The sequence below is a fragment of the Protopterus annectens genome, chromosome 13.part0, assembly GCF_019279795.1.
Source record: "Protopterus annectens isolate FY-2018-M chromosome 13.part0, PAN1.0, whole genome shotgun sequence".
Lineage (NCBI taxonomy): Eukaryota > Metazoa > Chordata > Ceratodontiformes > Protopteridae > Protopterus > Protopterus annectens.
In genome coordinates this window covers 224,214,929-224,242,837 of record NC_056747.1, presented here as the reverse complement: position 1 = coordinate 224,242,837, position 27,909 = coordinate 224,214,929, and the positions used below count along the sequence as shown (strand labels likewise).

The following is a 27,909-nucleotide window of genomic DNA, read 5'->3' as shown; positions in this document are numbered from 1 at the left end:
AGAAGTCAGTTTGCGTTTAACCTGGGTGCCCATGTCCCTCACGACTGATTGCATGCTTAAGACCTTGTTATTAATGTGATAATTTGTGGGCATGTCACTCTCCCCCCAAAGGGGATGATGATGCATTTTTTGGCATTCAGTTTGAGGCCATGTTTCTGGCACCAGTCATTTGTTTAGGTGAGACCCTACTGGAGGATGTACACATCACTAGGGCAATTGATGACAACACCAAGCTTGCAGTCATCTGCAGACTTGGTCAGCCATACTCCACTGGTTTTGGTCTGCACCTCTGAAAAGTATATCCCAAACACAGGCCCAAAGACCAATCCCTGGGGTATACTGCTCATTACAGGTCTACAGCTTGACGTGCCTTCCCCTATTTTGACTGGTTCTATCAGTGAGCCAGTTTGCTACCCATCTGGTAACATATGGATTGATAACTAGTTGAGTGACTATTATACTTGATTGGGGAATAGTATCGAAGGCTTTGGCCAGGTCAAGGTAGGCAGTGTGCACCATCTTCCCCTTGTCCATGGCTTTAGTGACTGTCTGAAAGAAGTCAACCAAATTTAACAGGCATGACCTCCCCATGATGACCCAAACTGTGTGGGATTGAGTGTTTGGAGGTTGCCAATGTCCTTGTTAAGGAGGTCCATGATAATCCACTCCATGGCCTTGCAGATCAGGTTAGTTAGGGTGTGGAATTGAGTGTTTGAAGGTTGCCAATGTCCTTGTTAATGCGGTCCATGATAATCCACTCCATGGCCTTGCAGATCAGGTTAGTTAGGCTGATCTGTCTATAACTTCCTGGATCGGTAGATGCTCCACTTTTGTGTAAAGGGATGACAGTGGCTGTCCTCCACTTGGCTGGGATGAAGCTGGTACTCAGGCTTTGGTTGAATAGGGTGCCTAATGCTGCTGCCAGTTCTTGCCCGAGTTCATGTAGGATGCAGCCTGGGATGTTATCGGGTCCCATGGAGGCTGTATTTTTTGCCTTTGAGAGGGCAGTGATGACTTGTTTCCTAGAGATAAGAGAAGGGGGCAGGTGCTGGGGATGTCATGATTTACTGATGGGGTACAGAGTGGTGAAGTTTTCACTGAATCTGTCTGCCAGCAGGTTAGCTATATCTACAGCATTTGTGTATGTGGTATCAATGACCACCAGTTCTGAGCCGATCAGAGTGCTACCTTTGAGATTACAGATATATGTGAAGAACTTATGATTGCCTTTAGTAGATGTGGCCACTTTGGACTTTGTTTGCTTTGGAGGATTTCACTAGTGCTCTTATTTGCTTGTTCAAGCTTAGGAGAGATTGCTTCCAATTAGACACCCTGTCTTTCTTGGTCCTGGACAACAATTTTTTTGTATTATAGACTATTTTATTGCATATGTCCACCAGATAGGTTTACTCTGAGGATGACTTTGTCCTCTCGGGTATTCCTGATTCCATGCAGCTATACAAATGCACGTATAGAACTTTCGTGTAGTTTTGAACATATGTGGCAGTTCCTGTGGAGGGGAGGAGGCTGTGAAGCTGTTCATACCTTCCCTCAGGATGTTGTAATCAGCTTGGAGAAGTTTTTTTTTATTTTTCCCTTGCTGGGGGGGGGGGGGGTGAGATAGTGACTTCAAAAGTGACCACTATGTGGTCGGATCTTACCAGGGAGGATGACACTGTAGGGATGCTACAGTGGTTACTTGTATTGGTTATTACCAAGTCCAAGATATTTTCACATCTTGTGAGGGTGTCAGCCAGATAGTCCAACACATATGCTTTGACGAAAATAAAGGATTCTCTGGCCATTTGTGTTTTTGCAAGAGTAGTTTTTCCAGTCTATGGTTGAATAGTTAAAGTTGCCCAAGATCAGGGTCAAGGGTTGAATCTGGATGGATTTGAAGAAGTCTAGATAGGTGGAGTGGGCATCCCGAGTCAAAGTTGGGGGCCTGTAGCTAGCTATGATTTGAATAGGGGTCTTGTCAATAGTTAACTGCACCTGGAGTGTCTCCTGTGCATCATAATTTTGACCAGCCTAGAGGGGTGCATCTTTTATATATATTGCAACTCCACCTCCTTTTGCTTTTCTGCCCACAGTTTGGGGTCTGAAAGAATGATAGGATGAGTAACCTGGTATGGCTGGGGTGCTATCTGCAGCTTTGAACCAGGTTTGTGACTGCACAAATGTCAGCATCTTCCAGGGTTAAGAATGTTTGCAATGAGCGCAGTTTCATGTAGGGACTCCTAGCGTTTAGGAGCATGACCTTAAATTTGCATTTTGATGAAATTTTCATGTTGGTAGTTTTGACCTCATGGCATTGCCTAAAAAAGGCACTATAGGGGAGCAAGAGCCTTTGCCAGAAGACTAAAGCCCAAGGGAGATAAGATGCAGGCCATCTCTGGCAAAGAATCGTGATTTGTCAATCATGTCTTCCCAGTCTGCCAGGTACTGGATTCCCTTTTAATGTCACCAGAAACTAAGCCAGTTGTTAAAAAGTCAATCATTTTCTGTTTGTATTGAGGCATTCTGGGTGATGGTAGAATGCTGCTTAAGGCTAGGAACATACCTGGCTGGGACACATATTCAGAGAGCTCGATCATGTCTCTCTTCATATAGTCCAGGGAGGTACATCTCAAGTCATTCATGCCAACATGGACTATGACAGGGTCATAACAGTACCTGTTTTTTAGGGTCTTGAGTGCATTTGTGATATGGTAAATTCTGGCACCTGACAAACAACTGACTTTCTCCTTATTCAGCCTGGTGTGAGGCACATCTGTGTCTCACAAGTGGAGCCTCCTATGATTAATATGTTGGGTTTTGGTTTAGGCCTTAGTGGCTGTGAGACACATGTGTGTGCATTATGTGTGGTGTGTAGTGGAGTTCATGTGTGTTTTAGCCTCCGAGGTCTCTTTTGTTTGGATAAGTTTTTGTTGAAGACCTCCACATATAAGCGTGTGTGTTGTGTAGGTGTGGGTGGTGTTTGAGGTGTGGTGTTTGTGTTGACAACCTTCTCAGTACCAGATATACTGGCTTGTGAGGAGAGAGCATAGACTCTAGGTTCTTAATGTAATTGCATCTCTCACAAATTGTTTTCCTAGGTGGTTGCAGTAGAGGGTTGTCCAAGTACATGAGGCAGTTGCTACACTGTCTTAGGATGCCCATATCAACCAGACTGGTGGGAGAAAGCATAGGAAATTGTCCATCCATATTTGTCAGAATCAGACGGAGAGAGGCCAGAGAGAGAGCTAAGAGGGTAAGGAGTGGAAGGTCTAAGAGTAGCACTACTAGATGATCACACAAGTGCTACTAAGAGAAAATTTGTAGCTGGAATACCTTACAAAGGGTTAAACAGTACAGCTGTGGTGCGTGACATGCAAACAAGCCCAAACCAGCTCAAATGCGGAGTTTAAATACCACAAAAAATAGAACATTCTAGTAATACAGAAATCTGGCCAATCCTGCTAGTCCCTGCTTTCTTTACCAAACAGCTTGTGCCAGACAAGGTCCAGGCTGGCCTGCTACTCTCACTAACAGAGGAGATAGGCCCCTACCAACACAAGATGGATGCCAGAAACACAAGACGGCAAACACAAGATAGCTGCCAGAACAGTACCAGCTGTCTGTGCATAGTCACTGAAGTGAGTAGTGATCTGTTCTTTAGATGCAATTACTGTTAGAAGTTGACATATTAAAGTCTCCTGTTAATATTACTGCCTCCTCCTTTGCCACTTTAAATTAATCCTCTGTCATTTATTTTCCTTCTTCCTCCCCAAGGATAAAGAGTGTAGACTGTGCTGTAATGTCTCTATTATGTTTCACATCTCCTGTTTTGAGCCCTTGCCATATACCAGAAATGTATTTTACCCTCTACAATGGCAGGTCATCTGATCTTAGCATCATACCTCTCAACCTCTTTGCCCAAGAAATCTGGACAAAGCCTGACCTAATGGGGATGCAAAGACCCAAAAATTGGGACAGATTTTAAATAGTGTTCTTATAAACTTAGAAAGTAGCTAGAACAACTAGGTTTATGTTAAACTGCATTTTCTAAAGATATAAAGTCTAAAATTCAAATCTATGTCATTATTTAGTGATTACTTTCCTCACAATATCAGAGTGATTTGCAAGAAAACCACACATTTTATGAGGAACAGAAATTTTGAGGCAAAAATCTGGATGGTTGAGAGGTATGCTTAGGATAACTGCACAATGCACATGAAATGACTGGTTTAAGGTCACCACAGTCCCTCCAGCAAACAGTGAATGAATCGTAGATCTTTACTAATATGATTGAGGTACAGGAATATTCTCTGTGGATTTCCATATTCCCACCATTGATCCCCGGTTACTTCCACTATTTCCTTGTCCGTAACTCTGCCTAAGTTGTCCATTTTCCTGTGTAATACCCCCCAGAATCTTACAAAATAGTAACCAGATGGCATGACACTTCTCTGGCCATTGCTTGTTGTTGTGTAGCAACTAGAACAGAAGGCTTTGGCATAATTTTTCCCAAGTTATGGCACACCTGAATGTTGAGAAATTAGAATACAAAACTGCTTGCATATAGTTCCCACCATCAGAAACTCATAAGCAGAAAGTGGATGAGCAAGGTGTCTCAGGCCTGTTTCTTGCCAATAACTTATAATCTTGTCTGATACGAACAGCAACTTGCTGTGGAGAAAAGCGAGCACAATCATCTTCACATCTAACAATTATAAAACTCTCTCTCTTACTCACCACACATACATTTTAACAACTGTTTTGTAAATGTGCTGAGATATGGGTTTGGGTATTTCAGTATTTTCTTTTGTATCTGTGGTAACAAATCCACAGCCACTGAAGACTGTTGGTTCTGACCAATTTGCTGCAGTCTAGCCATCAATATTACAGATGAAGTCGCCTGTATTTATAATTTAAAAATGGACGTTCTGCTCACCATCCTGTTAATTAACTGCTGCAAGAGAAGTAGAGTCGTCCTGGGCCCTTTCCATTTCCGAACAGCTCATCTGATCAAGCCATTCTACTGGTTTGGAATTTTCTTTCATTAACTATCTCAGTGTTGTGTGGGAACTATGTAGGAGGCAAAAGTATACCTTCTATGAAATAAATGCCAATCCTGGCAGAAATCCTATTTTTCATGACTGCTGAAAACAGTTGTCTATAGTTAGTGTAGAGGATTAAGGCTCTTAGCTGTTAATGAGCCAATTCATGTAGTCCATGGTACTGGGTTCAATTCTTTCAATTTCCATTTTCCAGCTCTGATACTCTGAACAAATGATTTAACCACACTGCTCCTGAGTCACATCTGAAGAAGATCAAACACTTGGGAACAGTGAATTTACCCAATTAACAAATTGTTAACATAGACAGACAGACAGACAGACAGATAGATAGATAGATAGATAGATTAAAAAAGCTTCAGTATCTATCTATCTATCTAAGTAATTGGATCTTCAGTTGTCAATCATTGTAATTGCTACCCCATGATGTCTAGTCCCTTCTGGTGCCATCTGACAGTATACATTTTTTTTCTACAAAGATAAGACAGTGCTGGACAGTAACAGACTTCAACTGTGGCCCTATAAGCCTGGCAAAAAAGCATACCAGATCCTTCTGGAATAAGGTGAAAACAATACATCTTATAGTCCTTATTTAAGGTGGAAATACAGCAATAAAAGGATACATTCTTTTGGGGTTTACTTTATTCTACTACTGGCTACAATAAAGAAGAAGATTTTGCCACCTTACTGTACTGCCCAAACCAGTCTAAGATGAACTGATGATAGTACCTTAACCTGAAATTTGTATAACTAAGATTCGAGCATCACATCCAGTTTCACACATCAAATGTTTGGTGAATCTTTGCCTCCTCTGAAGGTCTAATAATGTTTGTTTTTTCTGGTCCTAGCAGTTTATTCAGGCCTACACGCTGCAGAAACTATTCTTGCCTTCAGTGACTTGGCTCAGCTGATTTGTATGGGTTTTTTGCAATACTGGCTAAAAAGATTGATTTGTACCACATGACTGCATGTTCAGTTCTTGACATTAACCTATAATCAATCAGTAAATCAGTCTACCAGCCCTTGATACCAGCCCCTGATGAGACAGCAGGCAAATTTTGCCTGTAAATAGCCTTTAAAACCAATCAATGTAATGCTGATCACGCATATAGGTGCACAGAGCTAATCTAAACCAGTGGGGATACCTTAACTTATCATACTCAGAATGGTAATATACTTTCTGAGTTCAAGGCTCTAAAGGTAAACAATTGACTCCAGTATTAGTTTTATATTATAGTACTACAAGATTTAAACTGCAATACTACATCAAGCCGTACACTGCAGCATTCTGGTTGTATCAATTTAACTATGGTATCATGAGATTTAAGCCAGATAATTACTTCAAGTAGTATGGTGGTGCTGCGGTAGCATTGTCGCCTCACAGCAAGACATTGTGCCATTCGATTCTCAGCTAGAGCGTCTTCTGTGTGGAGACATGCGTGAATGGGCGTACCTTCGTTGAAGGTTGTGCGTCAGGGCTGGCAAACTCGGCACGTAAAAAATCTACTGCCAATCATTAGCAGACTGGAGTTCCGCTGTGGTGACCCCTAACTGGGAAAAGCCGAAAGACACAAACAAACAAAAATATACTGCAGCTCTTTGGTCATACCAGAAGAAACAAACAATGCACTAACAGGCTAATTATCCTCGGCCTTTATAGGTGGTCAGAACCAGTATTTCACTTACTCCAGTACCTTGTTACACTACAAGATGACAGGTTACCAATGCAGACTCACATAGGTTATTTTGTTCATGCTATATACTAGAACTGCAGTGCTTCTAAGATGCACTCCTTGCACTGTGCTGCTTAAAACAAACAGTTTGGTGGGAGGCAAGGTATTTCCAACTGTCCTGAGTGGTATACAATATTTCCTCTCATTGGTTATCAAATTATGCCTAAACTCCACCCTCAGCATAACAGCATCATAACTACCAAATACAGCAACATTGTAACAAACTTTCTGAAGAATGACCTAGGTTTGTGTGTGTTATTAGTAGAACACTTTCCCTTTGAATTCACCAAAAATGCAGAAAAGTACCTTTCAGATCACAAAAAAGTCCCCATTATACAACGCTGCAATAAGTTCCACTCAAGGATTCCACGCCCCCTTCCCAACCAACTACGTACTCTTCAACATTAAAACCATTCTGAGGATGCACCAGAGTATATTTTCCAAAGATAAGGGATTGATAGTCATGGCAGAGATAGGCATTGTCTTGTACATTCAGTGAAGACTGCGTACAATTTCTGTGTGTATGTGTCTTTATACATGCATAATTCATGTTCTTGTGTATTCACATACAACTGTACTTTGTGTTTTAAGTATCCAAGTCTATACACATAATGTATGCTTTGTCTGTGCATTTATTCACATATGTATGTGTGCACATGTACACAAGTTTACATGCATGCATATCTGCAGAGCTATATCTAATTATGAACATCTGAGTTTATGCAAGAAGCCTGAAAGGTGTACATCTACAGCTCTCTGTATAAATGTGCATCATATCTAATCAAGATGTTTGTCTGCTTGCACATCCACATACATTTTATTTAAATGTTTGTAACAAACACTGCCTGCATATGTTCATATACATATCATACCTACTACATAGGTTCCACTATGAAATACAGACCATTACCACCCTAACTGAGCAAAACATATTCTAGAACCATCTTACTGCACACAACAAAATTTGTTGCAGGGGACAAGGCCTTTACACTTCCCATGGGGACTTCATCTTCACTCTCATCTTACTTAGATATAACAACGAGGAAAGGAAAAACATCCGGCTGGGAAAAAAAAAAAAAATCAGTGGCTGCATAAACTACAATATTGCAGTTTATTGTAATAGCAAATACGGTCAGGAAAAGGAAACACTAAGGAAATGGGATCCAAGAAGTTAGTTTTCACCAACTACCTGTAGAGGAACCTAGGTATATGTACACATATTCATATCTGGTGCTTGTTTTGTTTTACATTCATACATGTACTGTGTATTTTCTACATAAAAGAATGTGACATGTACATTTGTATTTATGAATATGCATAAGGATATATGCATGTGTGCATGCCTGTCATATATAAATGGGTGTGTCTGTAGGCATGCACATTTTTATACATATATACACACATTTATAATATATATATATATATACACACACACACATACATACACACACCCATGTTCATCCAAGGCAGTGCATATTTTACTTTTGCTATACGATTAGCAGATCTGTCATCTACAAAACAGTTAACATACTTGCCAGTATTATCATATCAGTTGAAAGGGATAGCCAATGGTGATCCAACAGCAGTCCACAAACACATTCCTGATGCTTTCCATATTTTTCATCCACAAACAGTGTACTTATGCTCTGAATGCTTAAGTAGATTTCAGCATTGTCATCAGCCCACACTGTGCATCAGACCACCCACCACTATGATATTATGGTTACTGCTGCATCATTTTTCATTATTCACTATAAGCTATAACTGTCAGTACCTTAAACAAAATCAGCCATGTTTATCCATGCCCCCCAACCCACCCCTCCCATTTTGTAATTACAGCACAGCATTTTCATGCACACACACACACACACACACACACACACACACACACACACACACACACACACACACACACACACACGAGGATGCCACCCTTCCATTGCAACACTGATTCTGCCAAGCACCTATGTTTAAAAAGCACATGGCTGTGAGTGGGAGCACATTTAAAACAGAAAGTCCATGCACAGTAGCATAATCTGTTTCTCTCAGCTGCAAGAGAAATAAAAGCTAATGACTAAAGCCCCTTTTCACCATCATTAACAACCCTGGCTTCACTGGTAGGAAAAAATGAAGAAGAGGGTCTGCACTTACTCCATTGATGCTGTGCAACCTTGTTCCTGTCAAGAGTTCCTCAGTAGCCAGTAATGTCCAGAATAAAGGCGTGGGGAGGGATAAGGGAAAAGGCAGACTTCAGTCCTGCTTCTGAAATTAGCTTTCCTGGTGGGTTTGTCCTCTGTATGCAGCCTCACTGTTGTGGTAATACAGAGCGTGTGTGCAGAAAGGCAGAGAGAGAGGGAAGAGAGAGTGAGGATGTGTGTGTGTTTGTGAGTGTGTGTGTGAGAGAGAGAGAGAGAGAGAGAGAAAAAACACTTAGCTGTGTAGCATCCCAGCTTTCATTCCTATTGTCCTAAGCTTCATGTACTGTGATGCTATGACTAGCTTGTGTTTGCACTCAGCCCCTAGTGGTGAACTGCCACATTGCATCTTGAATCAGTCTTCAATTCTGTTCCCTGCCCCCTCTTCTGACAGAACATCTATGGAGAAACAGCACGTCTCAGCATTCTGTTACAGAGAAGAGATATAGAAACACTCAAACGGAGGGAGGATGAGAAACACGACATGTTATAATGTGAGAAATATCCTCATGTCTGGTAACACAAGCTCACTTCAAATCAGATAATTTTTTTCAGCCTAGCCGAGTAAATTTTTGATTACATTTTCAGAATGGTATTCTGCAAAATAGTGTTTATCTATACCGCGGCATCTATCTGGAATACCTTTACTGTGAGAGATAGATAAAAGGGCCTGCAAACTTTTCTAGTGAAATGAGATGCAACCCTGCAATCAGCTTCAGTTGTGAGATGCAAGGGTGAGTTTAAGGTGCCAGATGTTCAGAATAAGCAGTGCCATTTATGTTCACGTCCAGGTTTTACTGGTGACCATTACATGTTTGCTTCAGTAAAATTAACTGTGAAACACTTTACTCAGATACTCTGCCTATGGCCTGTACCGATACCCTTCCTATGGCCTGTACCTCCCCCAGTCCCCTAAGAACTTGTGATAGCCACTAAGAGGTCGTGGTTTTATTTTACTCTGATTTATAGAAAGTCTCAGTTCATTAGTTCACTAAAAGTTATGTGGGGAGGGAAAGCCATGAGGGTCAGGGACCAGTGGTTGGGGGGGAGGGGCACGATGTGGAACAGCTGTACAGAAAGTTGCTAGGTCATTGAGTGGACTGGTGTTGATAGTTCCTTTGGCCATCTTAGTGATATGCACATATGCTTGTAGGGCTCTTGTAACCACAGCTGCAACATTTAATCACCTGCTAAAGACAAATGCAACCAGCATTTTGGAGAGAAGTCACTGGGAAACTTCCCAGTGTTCTAGTCTGTAAGAAAACCCGTGTTTTTAATTATATTCTAGTGTTTACGTTTTAGAAGGAAAGAAGCTCCAGAATACTTATCTTTTTCACTCTTCGTATTATCTGCCTCAATATTTTATGCATCTGGTACACACATTTCTACAAGCATCACTCATTTTAGTTCTCAGAGCTGCTCTGTCCTGTATAATGACCAGAAAACATACTGCCCTCATGGAGAATGTGCTCCAGAATTAGAAATGCATGTAGATGCATTAATAGAGAAGTGAGCAGAAAGCCCCTGTGTTACAAATTCTGATATTTTAATTCTGTATTGACTGATGTACCACACTGTATTTACTGGTCTATAGCTGCTCGTTTTACCATTTTTAGAAGGGAGTAGTGTCCCTTATTGTGGCATACTGCAAATATAGATTTTTTTTCATTTTACTATTTTATTTCTCAACTATGTACGCTCATTGTTAACAAGTGTCCCTTTCTGTACTGACTCAAGAACAATTTCTGGTTAAGTGGCTCAGTGTCAGACAGTAGGCAGGCAGGTTAAAAAGTCAAACCCTAGACCACAAAAAGCATCTTGTTAACAGTTTATATCCTTAATCCTCTACACTAGCTACTAGACTAATCAACTGTCAGACTATCAGAATCAAACGGTTTAACCCTGAACATTTCTATGTTTTTTGTTAGTACACAACACATCATGCATTTTAAAAATGCCAGTGAGGCACATCTTGGCAGCATGCTATCCCAAGAAGCTTTGCAAAGGCAGATAAGCTTTGCGGTAATACAGTGCACCCATTCAAAATTAAGTCAGACAGTATCAGTTCAGTTTTTTGTCTATATTGTCACTTATAAAAGGCTGCAGAAGTTCTTATTTTATATCTTAATATATGTTTAAATACAGGAATGGATTGAGCGAGACAAAGATAGACATCTAAACGCATGTAAAATGTGGATAGAATTATATAATATATGGTAGAAATTCTAAATACTCTGGTCAAGGCAGGTGCTGCGCTGTCAGCTAACTATCACTTGGTTAACAGCCAGGTCAGATGGTTGAGGCAGTGCCTGGAAAGACATAGAAAACTCAACTATGAAGTGAAGATGCCTTGGGACAGTCTAACTAATGCTTTTGTAGTAGACAGCTCCTAGATAACTGGGAGTTGGGGATGCGGAGTTCAAATGAACCCTGTTCAATTGCCAGGTAGTTATGGTAAGGTGAAAGGTGGACAGCACTTTTCATTGTGACATTTTTAATATTCTCTGGAGGACACCAAACATGAGAGAAGCAGTCATGCTAATGAAAGAAAGCTTCCATGCAATAGTAGCTCTTGGGGGGGGGTTGATAAAAGTACCACCAACAGGCTAGGACAGAAGAACTGTGGCAGTCACTGAAATAAAGACCATAATGTGGGACAATGTTTGAAGAGGTCATGGAGAAGGCCTTTTGGATAACCACAGAACATTGTTTAATCAACTGGCAACTCAGGATAGGAGCCAGGCTGTTGTGCAGGCTTGTTAGAGATGAGGAAACACTACCCTTCAGTAGGGACACTGGTAGGAGGGGAATAAACTCTGAATTATTCCTGAACCCAGTGCGTAGGAGCTAGTGGGATTGGATGCATTTTATGTAGACATTGTGGTAGTGGTCTCCATTTTCAAAAAGAGAGAATGTTGAAGTGTTGTTGAGTTACAGAGAGAGGTCACATTATCAAAAGCTTTCCCATGCAAACTCAATAAAGTGCATGAAAGGAAACTTCCTTTGAGTGTCAGGCTCCTAACTGAGGAGGAGCAATACAGATTCTATTTTAGCAAAGGGGTTACAGGATTTTGCCAATATTGTCTGCAGGTGTTTTTGGACTTGGAGAAAGCAGATGACCGAGATGGTCCTGGAGCAGCTGAAGTGCATAATTCAGCTTGTTCTGCCCACATATGTGAATAGCAAGATCTGTGTCCATATTCTTAGCACTAAGTTATAAACATTTAAGTTGAGCATAGGACTCCACTAAGGGTGTGTCTTGTTTTCACTCTGGTCCAATATTTCTTCATGGAGAGGACATTTTGGTGCAGCTTTGCTTTTGTGAGTATTCAGATTAGAGATGTCAGGGTTGCACCTTTGTTGTTTACATATAATGCTGTCGCCTTAGCTTCGAGAAAATGTGCCCCCTAGCATGCTGTGGAGTGGTTTTTAGCTCAGTGCGAAGTGGACAGAATGAACATCAGCACTTCCAAATCAGGTACCATGGTGCTGCTATGGAAGAGTGCATTTTTCTCTGCAGGTATGAGGACCAGTTCTCAGTGAAGAGCTTATACAGCTTGAGATTTTGTTCATGAATGAAGGCTGATGTGATTAGGAGACAGCCCAGTAAAGAGACTGATGCAGTTGTGAGAGAATTGTAAATGCTGGACTGTAATGTGGTGGTGAAATGATAACTGTGTCAAAGCACGATGTTGCCCACTTACTGCTCTGGTGATACATCCTGCCACCTTCATTTTGGGTGGTAACCATAAGGATGAAGTGGTAGAGGTAAGTGGCAAAGTGAGTTTCCTTTGAAGGGTACTTATGATCAGATTCCATGACAGAGATTAGAACATGGCTATCAGATTCTGTCATAATGAAAATACTTTTCCTTAAGGCTGAGCAAAGTTGTTTGATGCGATCTGAGGCACCTAGTGAGAATGCTTCATGAGTACCTCCCATGAGAGGTGTGCCAGGCATACCCTACTGGGACAATGCCCTGGGCATATCCAGGACACACAGTGGAGACATTACTCAGCTTTCCAGGGAACACCTGAGAAAATGACAGGGTGAACTGCTAACTATTCCTGGGGTTAGGGGATCTTCAGCAGGGCAAACACACTGATGTATTCAGCTATCCATGCATTTTAAGTGGCAATTGTAATTTTAGGCTATGAAATGAAACTAACAATAGCAGTGAAAAGGAATGTAAGCATCCAAAACCAGTTGCTGACAAAAATAAACCAAATAACTTATTTTGTTACTAAGGAATGACTATATGCACACACCCATGTATACCATACCTGCCATTTTTCTAAGCACAAGAAATCTGTAGAAAACAAAATAATATGGGGGGAATGACCAAAAATCAGAGACAATTGTTAAATATTGCTTCTACAAACTTAGAAAGTTGGTATAATAGGTTATGCCTTCACATTCATTTTCTGAAGGATATAGTCTGAAACGCATGTATATATGTATTTAGTGCTTCAATGATTTGCCAGAAAACTACAATTTTTATGAGGAACAGACCAAAGCTATGAGGCAAAAAAATGGACATTCAGCAAAATTCTGGACAGTTGACAGGTATGACATACACATATACATATAAAATAATTGAAGACTGTTTGGTTGAAATCTGTTCATTCATCTGGCTGACAGAACAGCTGATTGAAGTTCCTGTTGCAAGACTGCTGTAACAGCAGCAATGGGAAATGTGGTCTCTCTACTATTATGAGAGTTTAGAGTTAAAGTAGCAGCAGGGGGTTTGAGTAGGGTTGCCACCTTTTCAAATGGCCAAAATGGGACATTTTTGGTACAAACATCAGATTTTGCAGGCCAACACATACCCACGGACAGTACAAAGGTTAGAAATTTTTTGCCTAAATAAAAGCTTATTCTTATAGCATTTTAGTTGCTTAATCTGTTTCTTATAACATTTAGGTATTTTAGATACAGAATAACTGTTTTATGCAACTATTACATAAAATAGAGGAAATAATGTTGTCCTAAAATCTCAGGACATTTGCCATTTTTGCAATTTTTTGTCAGGACACAACTGCCCAAAGAGGGACTGTCCCTCGCAAAGTGGGACAGGTGGTAACCCTCGGTTTGAGGTGCACAGCTCCCCAAATGGGGTGGGGGGAGGGGGCTTGGCCCCTGGAAAAAAAAAAAAAAAAAGAACATGGGGTGTTATGCTCCAAGTTTGCAGTGCTGTCAATTTACATTTCAGTCCTTTTTTCTTTGCCTAAAGGTGGGTCAGTATTTTGTGTGTTGAATATTTTCTATTTATAATTTGTGTGTGTGTGTGTGTGTGTGTGTGTGTGTGTGTGTGTGTGTGTGTGTGTGTATATATATATATATATATATATATATATATATATATATATATATATACAGACACACACACACAAACCTAAATATAGATGTCAGTGAATGAGGGAATTCAGCTCCACTACCTAAAATGGTTACAAAACTACCTCCCAGATCCCCTACAAGTATTAAATAGTTTCAAACTTATTCCAGCATTAAACCAGTGAACATAGGTGCTCCAGCAGGGTCCATACTTGGACCTATTCTTTTAAATATATCTTTGTCAGTTATATACACACCATTCTACCCCATTCAGGCCTAGTACAATATGCCAATAACTCAACAGTCTCCTGATCTGCCTCTCCCCTTCAGGAGAATGTTTGCATTTTAGAAGAATGGCTAATTGATTCATACCTACTAATAAAATAATTAATCTTACTTATCAAGGCATCATTTCCACCCAGCTAAAAAGCAAGTAAAAAAGTAATAAAAAATCAAACATGTGGACACATTAAATGACTTGGGGTTATTGACCATAAGCTGAAGTTACATATTCTATCACCTCAAAACCAGAGAAAAACTAGATATATTCTCCAAATGCAGAAAGAGTAATAATGAGCCGCCATTACCATACACAATTCGATAGGCTTAATACAGGTCACATAGCTTCTTATGTTAACATTATAGTCATCAATCCTGACCAATATTCCCAAAAATTCCCAGAAGGCAAGAGCAAACCTACAATAAAATAGGAAGATTAGCTGTAAAATGTGTCTAACAGAACTCATAACTACAATCTACACCCTCACTATTTTTTAATTATTAATTTCTACCCAATAGTCACTCTTTTCTCATATAGTTGTTAACTGTATATTAAACCCTCTGGCATTGTCTTCACTTTCCACTTATTTCACTTCTCACCTATCATAACACAACTCTTAACCATCCTTACCTTATTTTATCTCCCTTCACCCTCCATACTTGCTCTTGTAAATATGATTCTTGCATTCCACCAGTATGATAGGATATATACTTTATGTGCAAATTACTTTGAAACATGTATTTAAGTATTGTTTATTTGTAAATCCTTTGAATCTAAAAATTACTAAATATTTCCTAGGTATGGATAATGTGAAGCTTTTCTCCCTAGCCCCTCCTAGAAAATGAGCTTTGTATTGGTCAGACAATCCCAGAAAGCAAATGAATAAAAACACACACACACAGATTTTATATATATATATATATATATATATATATATATATATATATATATATATATACACACACACACATACACACACGCATATACATCTATATACACACACAGTACTGTAATATATATATACACACACACACACACACACACACACACATACACACACGCATATACATATATATATAGATCACACACACACACACAGTACTGTAATATATATATATATATATATATATATATATATATACACATACACACATACATACACACACACAGTACTGTAATAGAAACTCTTCAGAAGAGAATAGGTTTTAACTGCATCCACAAAATGTTAAGTTATATTTGTGCTAGAATTCGACTGCACCTCCTTTTCTGAGAAAAATATGTGCTGAGTTAGAAGATCTGTTTGCCTGTATGCATGCATGCCTGCATGTGTTCATCTGCGAGAGCTACATCCATTTCTCTTCTACATATTTATTGTAATTATATCAGGCCAGTAATAGTCCATACTGTTCAGCTGTCCAGATTTTCACAGGATGTCTAGATTTTTTGGCCTGTTCCTCAATTGTCGTTTTCTGCCAACTCATTGAGGATTGAAGTAAATAATCACTGGCATTTGAATTTCTCTCATATCCTTCAGAAAATGCATGTTAATCCAAAAGTTTTTATTTTATCAACTTTCTAAAATTATAAAAGCAATATTTAAATTCTGTCCCTGATTTTGGGTCTTTGTTCCCCCATTATGTTTGTCTTTGTCGAGATTTCTTGAGCTACGAGGTTGACAGGAATGAGTGGTACCCACATTTTTATCCAATTACTATTTTTAGCTTTGAATTTGCATGATTTTGTACTGTGAGGGAAGAGTTTCACAAAGGAATAAAAGGACCTGTACTGAAATCACAAACTTCTGCTGTAGTAACATATGATTTATGCTACTCTGCCACCTAGTGATATTTTAATTTTACCAGCTTTGTTTTTCAGTGCTGCCACTGGTCTGTTTATAAGAGGGATGTGTTCAACACGACACATTTGTTGGTTTTGGCAGATAAAACTGTTTACATTACACATAGATGACAGCTATATACACCTTTCTGTAATGTTTCTGGCATATTAACTATACCATCTAAAACACATGACAAATGTTAAAGCTAGTTTAGATTTGCGGTGCTTAAACCTAAACGTTTTTATTCCCCTTGATTTCCTTCTCGCTCCATTAATAGAAGATTTGTAAATACTAAAGCCACAGATCCAAGAATTATTTGCAGCTAACATTAGAGAATGGCTTCAATAATGCTAGAAGTTTTATTTTATAGATTACATATTAGTAATGGCAGAAAACAACATTGTCAATCTAGTCTGGCAATTTTTTTCAGGGAACTAGTGCTTGGCTGCAGCTGCCCCCATGCATGCCTCTCCATTTAATTGATCCCCTATCCCAGCAACGTATTAAAGCATCTGTGGTCTTAGCAGTTATTTTCCTTCTGGTAGCTTATTCTAGACATCTGTGACAGAAAAGTTCTCATTCCTAGATCCTACAAATTCATGCCTTTGGTATGAAAGCTTCACTGCTTTCTCAACTTTCCTGTTTACATGTATTCAATCAGACTGATTCTCACCAATGTAGGACACCTGTATCACTTATCACTCTCCCACCTTTCCTGCTTCATGAAAGGGTTTAACTTGTTCAGTATTTCCTCATCATTTGTTACTATGGTAACCTTTACTAACAGTTTCTGGACCAGGTTGGGCTCTTTGTCTGTGAGCACCAGAAGTATATGAAATATTTCAGTTGTGGCCTTATGGGAGATCTGAGAAGTGGTAGTGCAACCTTTCGACTTCTCAAACTAGTCCCTGCCCACACATCCTAGCAGGTCATTGGCTTTGACAACAACTTTCCTAGTTTCAGCCTGATGATCCATTTTAGCATTCATTAAATGTGACGTCGTTTGATCCATATTCTTTAAAGGAACACCATTAAGGTGGTATTTCATACTGTGGTACACTAGATTAATCACCTTACACTTTTCTGCATTAAACCTCAGTTACCATTTTTCCACCTAACTTGCCAGTTTCCTTTTGCTCCTTTGTAGACTTATTCCTCCAACTGCCCTGCACCATCTGTTTTATTATGTTATGTGCCTGCTATTATATCTGGCATTTAAATACCAAAGAACATTGGGCCTAGTACTGACTCCAATGAACTCCACTCATCACTTCTCTCTTGTTTGACAGCTTCCCATAACCTTTATTTCCAGGCACTAAGCTGCTCTTACCAGCTTTTCCCATATCTATACCCCTCAGCTTAACTATCAGTCTACTGTGAAGGACTGAGTCAAAAACCTTTATGAAGTTTAGCATCTACTGGGTCCTCTTTGTGAAGTGTCAGCATAACCCAGTCATTGACCTAGATAAGGGTAGACTTAGTTAAATTCTAGTCAAAGAGCCACGGTACCTTAAAAGCTTTGGGTTATTTATCTTTAGGAAACTAATCAACTTTTCCACCATTATCTTTTCCATAGCATTTATAGAGCTGTATTCCATTGGGTCAGTTTTTATGCCCCCTTAATGGATTGGCACCACTGTTGCTAACTAACCAGTTGAAGGGCCCTGCAAGTTAATCTGACAAGTTCTACAGGATCCAAGGAGGTGCACTATCATGGCGTTGTGTGTTACTTATTTGACAGGCAAGTGTTCTAGACTGAATAAGGCCCTTTTCACTCTCAACCATGTTACAAAACATATATAGCTAATTAGAAGGCATGTAAAGTGCTGAACTGTACAGCTCACATACAACATGCAAGTTATATGAAAATCAAGATGCCCTATCTAACTTGGTATAAGTTAGAATTCCAGGATTTGTACCTACAGTGTGAAATTCAGTATACATTTTATTGGTAATGTAAATAAGATAATTTAATATTTAGTATTAAAAAGATCTATGAAAGCTATCCATATTCAATAACACGATGATCTAATACCACTTGAGACACAAATGGATATCCCAAAATGCATTTAAGTCTGTCTGCATGCATACTTGTTTTGTATGCACTGTATATACTTATTTGTAGTTATTTACAGGGGAATCAAAATGGAACCCATTTTTTGGTGGTGGCACAAAGAGAAAAGCTGCACAATATAAGTTAAAGCAGCCATGACACTGAAAATACATAATAAATAACAAGTGTTTAAAGCGGTCAGTTAATGAGTGTACAACATAGAGATTAAACATAAGACAACATTAGTTTAACTGGGTGAATGGTCTGGTACAGGACACTTTTCAGCCTCATCCTGGGCCAAATAAAGATAACTATAAAAACACAATGTAAACAATGCAAAACAGCATATAAAAGACATAAGGTAACATGCTTAACTATTACGATGTAGCTATATAATGCTAGCATAACATGTTGGGCAGGATTCACAAAGCCTCCGTGTAAGAGTTACAAGGCTTACATGGAGGCTGCAGTTAAACGGTGTGACGTCAGCATGTCATGCATATGCATGAGAGCATGCTGAATCACACCTAAGGCTAACACGGTCCGTGGAAGACAGTAGGGGGCGTGTCCGTAGGCCGAGCCCTGCAAACGGACATGCCCCAGAAGAGTAAAAGTCCCAAAAGTAAACCCCCACGACAGAGTCCGTGTAAATGTGAATAAACACAACACAACACATGCCCCACAGACTATGAACATAAAATGTAGAAATGAACATCTGATATTTTTTTTTTAAATTGTAAAGATGTTTGCCCGTGAGTGCACTTGCTTATGCTGGCGTTCGTAGCTTAGCCACAGTTAGCAGTCAGTGGAAAAGCATACAAGAACTAAATATGCAAAGTAAGCCAAAAGCAATAATAGCGGTAGAGACGTCGGCTGAAGAGCAGGCAGTCATGGTTCGAGCCCCCACAACATCAATTTTTATTTTTAGTGAAATAAGCACGAAACAAGTCCCTGACATATATGTACACATATAAAATTATATTTTATGTAAAATGTAATGAAATGGGCCATGTATTTTGAAGAAATGTGAGATAATAAAAAAAAAAATGTCAGATGTGCCTATAGCTGAGCTACAGTCTAACAAGTGGAGTATATCTGCCTGTAGGTGAGCAGTGTTTTTACAGGTTTAAAATGAGTGCCCGTAGGTGAGCAGTGGTTTAACAGGTGTAAAATGAGTGCCCGGGGTTGAGCAGTGTTTTAACATGCTGAAACTGTGTGCCCATAGCTGAGCTGAGCGTAATATGCGTACTGACAGCCAAACCACACGTAAACCAGCGTGATCCGTTTGCGCGGAGCTGCGCACCACGCCAACAAGTTAACCGACGGGCAACGTTGAGCAAGCTGTATCAAAACTGCCTTTACACAGACACACCTCCTAGCCTGTGTAGACAGACATAAAATATAAAAAGCAATGGCCAGGTTCGAACCCAGGATACCATGCACCATAGTCAAAATACTGAACCACTAAGCCATGACAGTTGCACTTAGAAATGCAGTAATAGCATATATATAGGAATGAATAGAAAGAGGAGCATGACAAAGCAGGTTTTGTGAGGCTGATACAATTCCAAAATGGCCAATCACAGATAAGCGCAGGGAAAACGGCATATATAAGCCCCATAGGCGGGAATACACAGCATAACCGATTGTAGAACCGACTTGCAGCCAGGATGTCAGGTGTAGGTGAGGGTAGTTGCTTCCGAGCACAGAGGTGGGGCATTGAGGAGTCCAAATACATGGTTTGGCTCCTTGTCCACAATCATGAGGCCCAACTCATGCAGGGCCAGGTCCTGTGGGGAGCATATAGGGCTGAGGCGTGGGACCGGTTGGCTCATGATCTCACCAGTGCCACAGGGATACCAAGGACTGGTGAGCAGGTCCATCACCACCATGCGGACCTGAAGAGATGGAAGCAGGACCAACTGAACCATTGATCCAGGAGGCCCGCAAATGCCCAACGCCCCACTGCTGAGTAAGTTACATGTAATTATTTATGTAAGAAATTAACCTAGCTGATATTATGGAGATGTGTTTTCCAATATTACTTTATTTATATTACAGCTGCAGGTGTCCGTTCTGCGAACCGTCGAGCCTATGGCGATAAGCTGGCATGGTTGCGCCACAAGGCAGGTCAGTAATTCTCTCCCTGTAACTGTAAATAAATATATAAGTATGACAGTTAGCAAAAGAGTGCAGTGTAGTCACTAATTAATAAAATGTGCAAGTAACAGTGTAAGAGGGTTTGCAAGTATTGCTTGATTACAAAAGTGTGATGCAGCCTGTAATCCAAACATAAAAATGAAACAAGTCTGAAATAAAGATGTCCCACCTGTAATATAATAGTACATAACCTTCAGCAGGCTGAAAAGTACAGCTGCAGAAGCTGAGTAAAACACATGTGTGAAATATATCCCTGTTGAAATACAGAAACATGACAGAAGTGAGACTGTTGGAAAGGATTGTTATAACTACAGGTAAAACATGTCAATAAAGCCTAGAATTAAGTACCATCCTGAATTGTAAAAATAAAACAAGTGAGAGAGTGTGAGAAAGAGGTATGAATCCACCAATAAAGTAGTAATAACTCCTGAATAAAGTATACTGCAGTCAGTACAGAATGAAATGAATGTGACAGGCAGAACCAAACAGTAACATGTGTTGAAAACGGTACTGCAGCTGGAATGTGTGGCCATGGATTTTGAAGAAATGTGAGATAATAAAAAAAAAAAAAATGTCAGATGTGCCTATAGCTGAGCTACAGTCTAACAAGTTGAGTATATCTGCCTGTAGGTGAGCAGTGTTTTTACAGGTTTAAAATGAGTGCCCGTAGGTGAGCAGTGGTTTAACAGGTGTAAAATGAGTGCCCGGGGTTGAGCAGTGTTTTAACATGCTGAAACTGTGTGCCCGTAGCTGAGCTGAGCGTAATATGCGTGCTGACAGCCAAACCACACGTAAACCAGCGTGATCCGTTTGCGCGGAGCTGCGCACCACACCAACAAGCTAACCGACGGGCAACGTTGAGCAAGCTGTATCAAAACTGCCTTTACACAGACACACCTCCTAGCCTGTGTAGACAGACATAAAATATAAAAAGCAATGGCCAGGTTCGAACCCAGGATACCATGCACCATAGTCAAAGTACTGAACCACTAAACCATGACAGTTGTACTTAGAAATGCAGTAATAGCATATATATAGGAATGAATAGAAAGAGGAGCATGACAAAGCAGGTTTTGTGAGGCTGATACAATTCCAAAATGGCCAATCACAGATAAGCGCAGGGAAAATGGCATATATAAGCCCCATAGGCGGGAATACACAGCATAACCGATTGTAGAACCGACTTGCAGCCAGGATGTCAGGTGTAGGTGAGGGTAGTTGCTTCCGAGCACAGAGGTGGGGCATTGAGGAGTCCAAATACATGGTTTGGCTCCTTGTCCACAATCATGAGGCCCAACTCATGCAGGGCCAGGTCCTGTGGGGAGCATATAGGGCTGAGGCGTGGGACCGGTTGGCTCATGATCTCACCAGTGCCACAGGGATACCAAGGACTGGTGAGCAGGTCCATCACCACCATGCGGACCTGAAGAGATGGAAGCAGGACCAACTGAACCATTGGATCCAGGAGGCCCGGCAAATGCCCAACGCCCCACTGCTGAGTAAGTTACATGTAATTATTTATGTAAGAAATTAACCTAGCTGATATTATGGAGATGTGTTTTCCAATATTACTTTATTTATATTACAGCTGCAGGTGTCCGTTCTGCGAACCGTCGAGCCTATGGCGATAAGCTGGCATGGTTGCGCCACAAGGCAGGTCAGTAATTCTCTCCCTGTAACTGTAAATAAATATATAAGTATGACAGTTAGCAAAAGAGTGCAGTGTAGTCACTAATTAATAAAATGTGCAAGTAACAGTGTAAGAGGGTTTGCAAGTATTGCTTGATTACAAAAGTGTGATGCAGCCTGTAATCCAAACATAAAAATGAAACAAGTCTGAAATAAAGATGTCCCACCTGTAATATAATAGTACATAACCTGCAGCAGGCTGAAAAGTACAGCTGCAGAAGCTGAGTAAAACACATGTGTGAAATATATCCCTGTTGAAATACAGAAACATGACAGAAGTGAGACTGTTGGAAAGGATTGTTATAACTACAGGTAAAACATGTCAATAAAGCCTAGAATTAAGTACCATCCTGAATTGTAAAAATAAAACAAGTGAGAGAGTGTGAGAAAGAGGTATGAATCCACCAATAAAGTAGTAATAACTCCTGAATAAAGTATACTGCAGTCAGTACAGAATGAAATGAATGTGACAGGCAGAACCAAACAGTAACATGTGTTGAAAACGGTACTGCAGCTGGAATGTGTGTCCCAAAATCTGGATATGTTGCTCTCAGTCTGCAATATGCAGATAGTATGGTTGTCTGAAATACCAAACATCCACAGTTGTCTATAGCTATACAAAGCAAATGTAGCAGGATGATGTAGCTGAACAGAGCCAGATATGAATGTGTATGAATAAAAATGAAAATGTATATTGATGTAGCAGTAACATTCTTATCACCAACCTGAAGTAGTTATCACATAGGAAACTGTAGGCAGAACTGTAGTGTGTATATATCTGCAGCTAGTAGAAATGTACAGCATATGTATTGGTATTTGAAGTTGTTAATTAAATTTTCTTCACCCTACCCTATAACCACATATAATCCATTCCACGTGAAATTGGTATGTGCAATCACAATTAACACCCTGGACATTTGTCCTGTTGGTTCATACATATTTGCATGTACGTTGATGCATCTGCCCTGTTCATACATCCAAACCTGATGGCCTGTTGCCATCAATCAACCCTGCATGTTGTTGGATTGTGTATTGCTGTTCAAATTATGCATGTGTTATGCTTGCTGTTCAATGGTTTGAATATATGGGTGTTTGGTTAATGGGAATACTAATGCATGCTGTTACAACTAATTGTGAATGGTATTGTATGTTACTAACCCAAACTGTCATAACATAATGCAAAACATAGGACGACAGGGAAGGCGGGTTCCAGTGGACCCACCTCTCCCTCCTCAGCTGGCGAGTGCACCTGGCAGTAGTGCCCAGGCTGGACCCTCCTCCGGTGGCCCTGTGCCACCTGCGGGTGGAAGCGCTGCAGGGGATGGGGCTCATCCCCCCTCTGCAAGTGTGGCCGGAGGAGAACATCCACTCACCCTGCGTAATGTCCGGACTGTGGTGCGTAGGGAGATCCTGGACGCTGTTCTTGGGCCCCTACACCAGCTTCAGGCATGGGGTGGCACAACTAATGGGTGTGCCTACTGCCCGGCCTACACAGCCCCCAGCACAGCCCCGTCCTGGGCAGTGAAGGCACAGTGGCAACTGCCTATGGGTGGGAATCTCAGTTCCACTGTTGCCATCTGTGGGCTCATGGGCTCGAGATATCCAAACATCCGTCCCCGTCAATTGTGTCACCCCCACACGTGTCATACACCGCCCCTGTATGTGTCTTGTTTGTCTTGTCTGTTAACCTACCCAACCTACCTCCCCAGCTATACCAACTTCCTGTACCTGACATACCACTCTCACCTGTAAAAAAAAAAAAAAAAAAAAAAAGGCCACTCTGTACACACCAAAAAATTACACCCCATACATAGCTGCCCATTTTGCACACATGTCTGCTGGACATGGAAACTGTCAATTACAATTGGCTGTCCAACAAGTATTATTGTTGTCCTTACACCTCTCTCAGGGGTGGAAGGTTTCAAATGTCACACCAAATTACAAACATATGCACAGCTGTTGCTGATGAAGAAATGTGCAGCTATGGGCCTTACCTACATCCCTCCTGCAAAACCCGAGCTTGTTTCCCTACTGTCCTACCCTCTTTGTGACCCCTTTTTCACCACTTTCCTGTCTCCCCATTTTCATTTCTTTCAAAGAAATTAGCTTGGGTGTGCGCAAGAGTAAGCACTTTTAAGCAGTTGTAAGCGGGTATGCGCAAAGCTGAACGCCAGAGTGCATGTGTGAGCTCCGCGCAAACCAGCGCTAACCCGGTTACAACTGCTTAAAAGTGCCTTAGTCACTCTGAATGACAAGGCCTGTAGTCTGCTCAAAAGCAAAATAAAATCCCACTGTTAGTCCCGAACCCAGGACCTTGGAAATAGTAGTCTGCATGACTTACCACTAAGCCATGACTGCTATATAAGAACATTGTGCTACAATAAATATATCATGCAATAGTAGGAATGAATGTAAAGGGAATATAGGATGTGTAGTACACAAAGCATGTCATGTATATTTACTGTCAAATGTAGTGGATTTCCATAATAGTAGTGTGTGAACAGAAACAGCCATGCTACTTGGTAGCTAGTAGGTAATAATATCACTGTAGCGCCTTGCAAGCCACACACATACTCACAGCAGGATAATCACTGCCCATACCCCACAACCTCTTACAGCAACACATCCGGACTAAGTAATAAAAAATGTGGAGCAAAGGCCCAAAAACAGGGACACATTTCAAATATTGCTCCGACAAACTTAGACAGTTGATAGAGTAACAGGTTTTGCATTATGTTGGATGTTTGGAAGGGTACGAAGTCTGAAACTGAAATGTTTGTCACTATAGTCTGACTTGAGCCCTGAGTGATTTGCCAGAAAAAGCTGTTTATGAGATATGGACCAAAATATGAGGCAAAAATGTGGACATCCTGCAAATATCTGTACACCTGAGAGGTCTGACACTGCCATATTTGAATAGTTAAGAGCCTAGACATATCAACAGTGACTGGGTTACAGGGATGCCCCACAGACTCCCTGTGAAATGTACAAACAGTAGGCAGAAAGGTGTTACAACACATGCAATGGTAACTATGAAGTACTGAAAGTATGCACCACTTGCATGTCAGAAATAGTGTAGTAATATATATGCTCATGCTAACCCACAGTCACAACTACAGAATACCAGACAATTTAATGGGTGTACCCCACTGATATGTACCATTCCATGAGGCAGATAAAAGATGCACCTGAGAGTCTCTGGGGCCTGCTCAGCAGCATACTCAAATACCCTAATAGATGTCAAGGCCCACACCATGGCCAGACCACACTGCATGCAATAACACCCTAGCAGATATAGCAAGCATTCCAAGGTGTGAATATACATGGAAAATAGGAAAGCCACAGCAACACACTACAGTCAAGACACCTAGCAGGCATACAAGTAGTGAATGTAAAGGGCAAATATTGAAGCCATAGCAACAAAGTGCAAGAGCCACTGCTATATACCAGTTACACCACATGTCCCACAGGAAAGCACACACACCCACATTAACAGTAGTAGTAGTCTTAGGTGTCAGTGTACATACACACTTAGTACAGGAAACTGGAGAAATGAATGGAGAAATGTTAATCTACAACACAGCCGGAAATATGAGAGAGATACTAACCTTTACACTCACAGAACAGTGTCCACAGCATACCAGCATGGTCCCTGCCCTTAAACTCTGAAAGGGCTATGCCTATCTCACATACCTTTTTATAGCACTGTCCTGAAATCACAGTGAGAACTGCAATCAGTACACAACTGGCTGCATGCAATTAGCAAATGCTGGCTATCAATTGGTGCAGAGGCCATCACATGGACATATGCTGTACTCCCAGTCCACACATGCAATACTTTCATTGCACCCTCTGGAGAGAGAGAGAGAGAGAGAGAGAGAGAGAGAGAGAGAGAGAGAGAGAGAGAGAGAGAGAGAGAGAGAGAGAGAAAAATACACAAACAAAAACACTCAAAAAAACCTACTAGAAAGCTGACATCTGTCAACTGGAGCAGCAGCAGGACACCAATCCAACAGGCAATGCAAGCAGCTGTGACAAACACAGGTAATGTAAAGTAATACTTTAAAAGTCTACATACTGTGAACCCTCCATATGTGTCATTGGTCTGTATCTATATGTATATGAAGATGTGCATAGGGCAGGGGACATACAGCAACTATCAGTGAAGGCTGTACATACATATGTATGTGAGGGCATCTATGTGCACATATCAATGTAGGTTGAATGTAGGTTGTAGTGCAATGTACAAAGTAGGTTTCACAGTTATGTATGTTTAGCAGTATGTTAGTGTGTGTATACAGTTTTGTAAACAAACATGTTGATATACCTATCTATCATATGGATACATATGTATGTCAATATATGTATGTATATATATATATATATATATATATATATATATATATATATATATATATATATATAATATGCATATATGTATACATAGATACAGAGGGATGTAGGAATACATAGACAGATGTAGATAGATAGAATATGTACAAACATATATATGTAATACACACATACAGATATAGATATATGTGGATACATATATATAGACAGACAGATCTGACTATCTACAGATATGACTGTATATGACTATCTCACACTCCTCCTGTCCCACCCCCTCTGTCACTCTCACCCCCTCCATATCTATAGCAATATATGTACATCGATATATATATGTGTATATGTATACAGACATATATATGTATATATATATATATATATATATATATATATATATATATATATATATATATATATATATATATATATATATATATATATATATACACACACACACATATATACACACACATATATATATATATATATATATATATATATATATATATATATATATATATATAGAGAGAGAGAGAGAGATGTATATATATTCTGAGTGAGGCACATGTGTACAGATGTATTGCAACAGGTGCCTGGTGACAAAGGCATGGAGTGAACACCAGTGTCGAAACTGGAGTACCATACCCCATTTCAAATCACCTACACCAGTAACCACCAGATATGTGATTGGCTGCCCACCACTGCATGTGTCAGGGGTGAACAGGGTCATAAATGTGTACAATAGTCCCCCCAATGATAGTCACAGTGGCACACTATTCCTGGAATACCTGTACATGGTATGTGTCAGCAGACATGGTGTGTCAGCTATGGACATGTAGGTCAGTGTACCCCTCCACACCACACAATGGCTGCCACGGTATGTACCTCACATGACAGCTACAGATATGGAGAAGGACACAGTGACATGTACGACACTGTGACAATGCACTCAAACACATTACCAATGCACAGTGACCGACAACACCACAGAGTGCACACATACTACCCACATAGAGGTTACCACTCCTGGATTTACATACTTAAGTCACACCCATGATAGATGTCCAACAACCATAGTAACACCTCACACCATCCACAACCTAAATGACCACTGTGTGTCGTCCTTGACACCACAGTAGAGAGCACATGGTGGAGGTACAGGTTCCTACCCACAGATTAGACATACCCTGCAATAAACCACACAGCATTAAGAAGCAA

At 40.4% G+C, this 27,909-nt stretch overlaps 1 protein-coding gene across 3 annotated transcripts in view; it reads right to left on the bottom strand.

Annotated features, from left to right (window-relative positions):
* PALM (paralemmin) overlaps positions 1-9,236 on the bottom strand; it is a 610,021-nt gene extending 600,785 nt beyond the window's left edge. Inside the window, exon 1 of one of the 3 annotated variants that reach the window (XM_044053763.1) lies at positions 8,945-9,236. In XM_044053763.1, the coding sequence (XP_043909698.1) occupies positions 8,945-8,949 (5 nt within the window). In that variant the 5' untranslated portion in view covers positions 8,950-9,236. The remainder of the gene's footprint in view (positions 1-8,944) is intronic. The other 2 variants (XM_044053762.1, XM_044053759.1) reach the window with 2 other exon arrangements.
* Between the last annotated feature and the right edge of the window lie 18,673 nt (positions 9,237-27,909).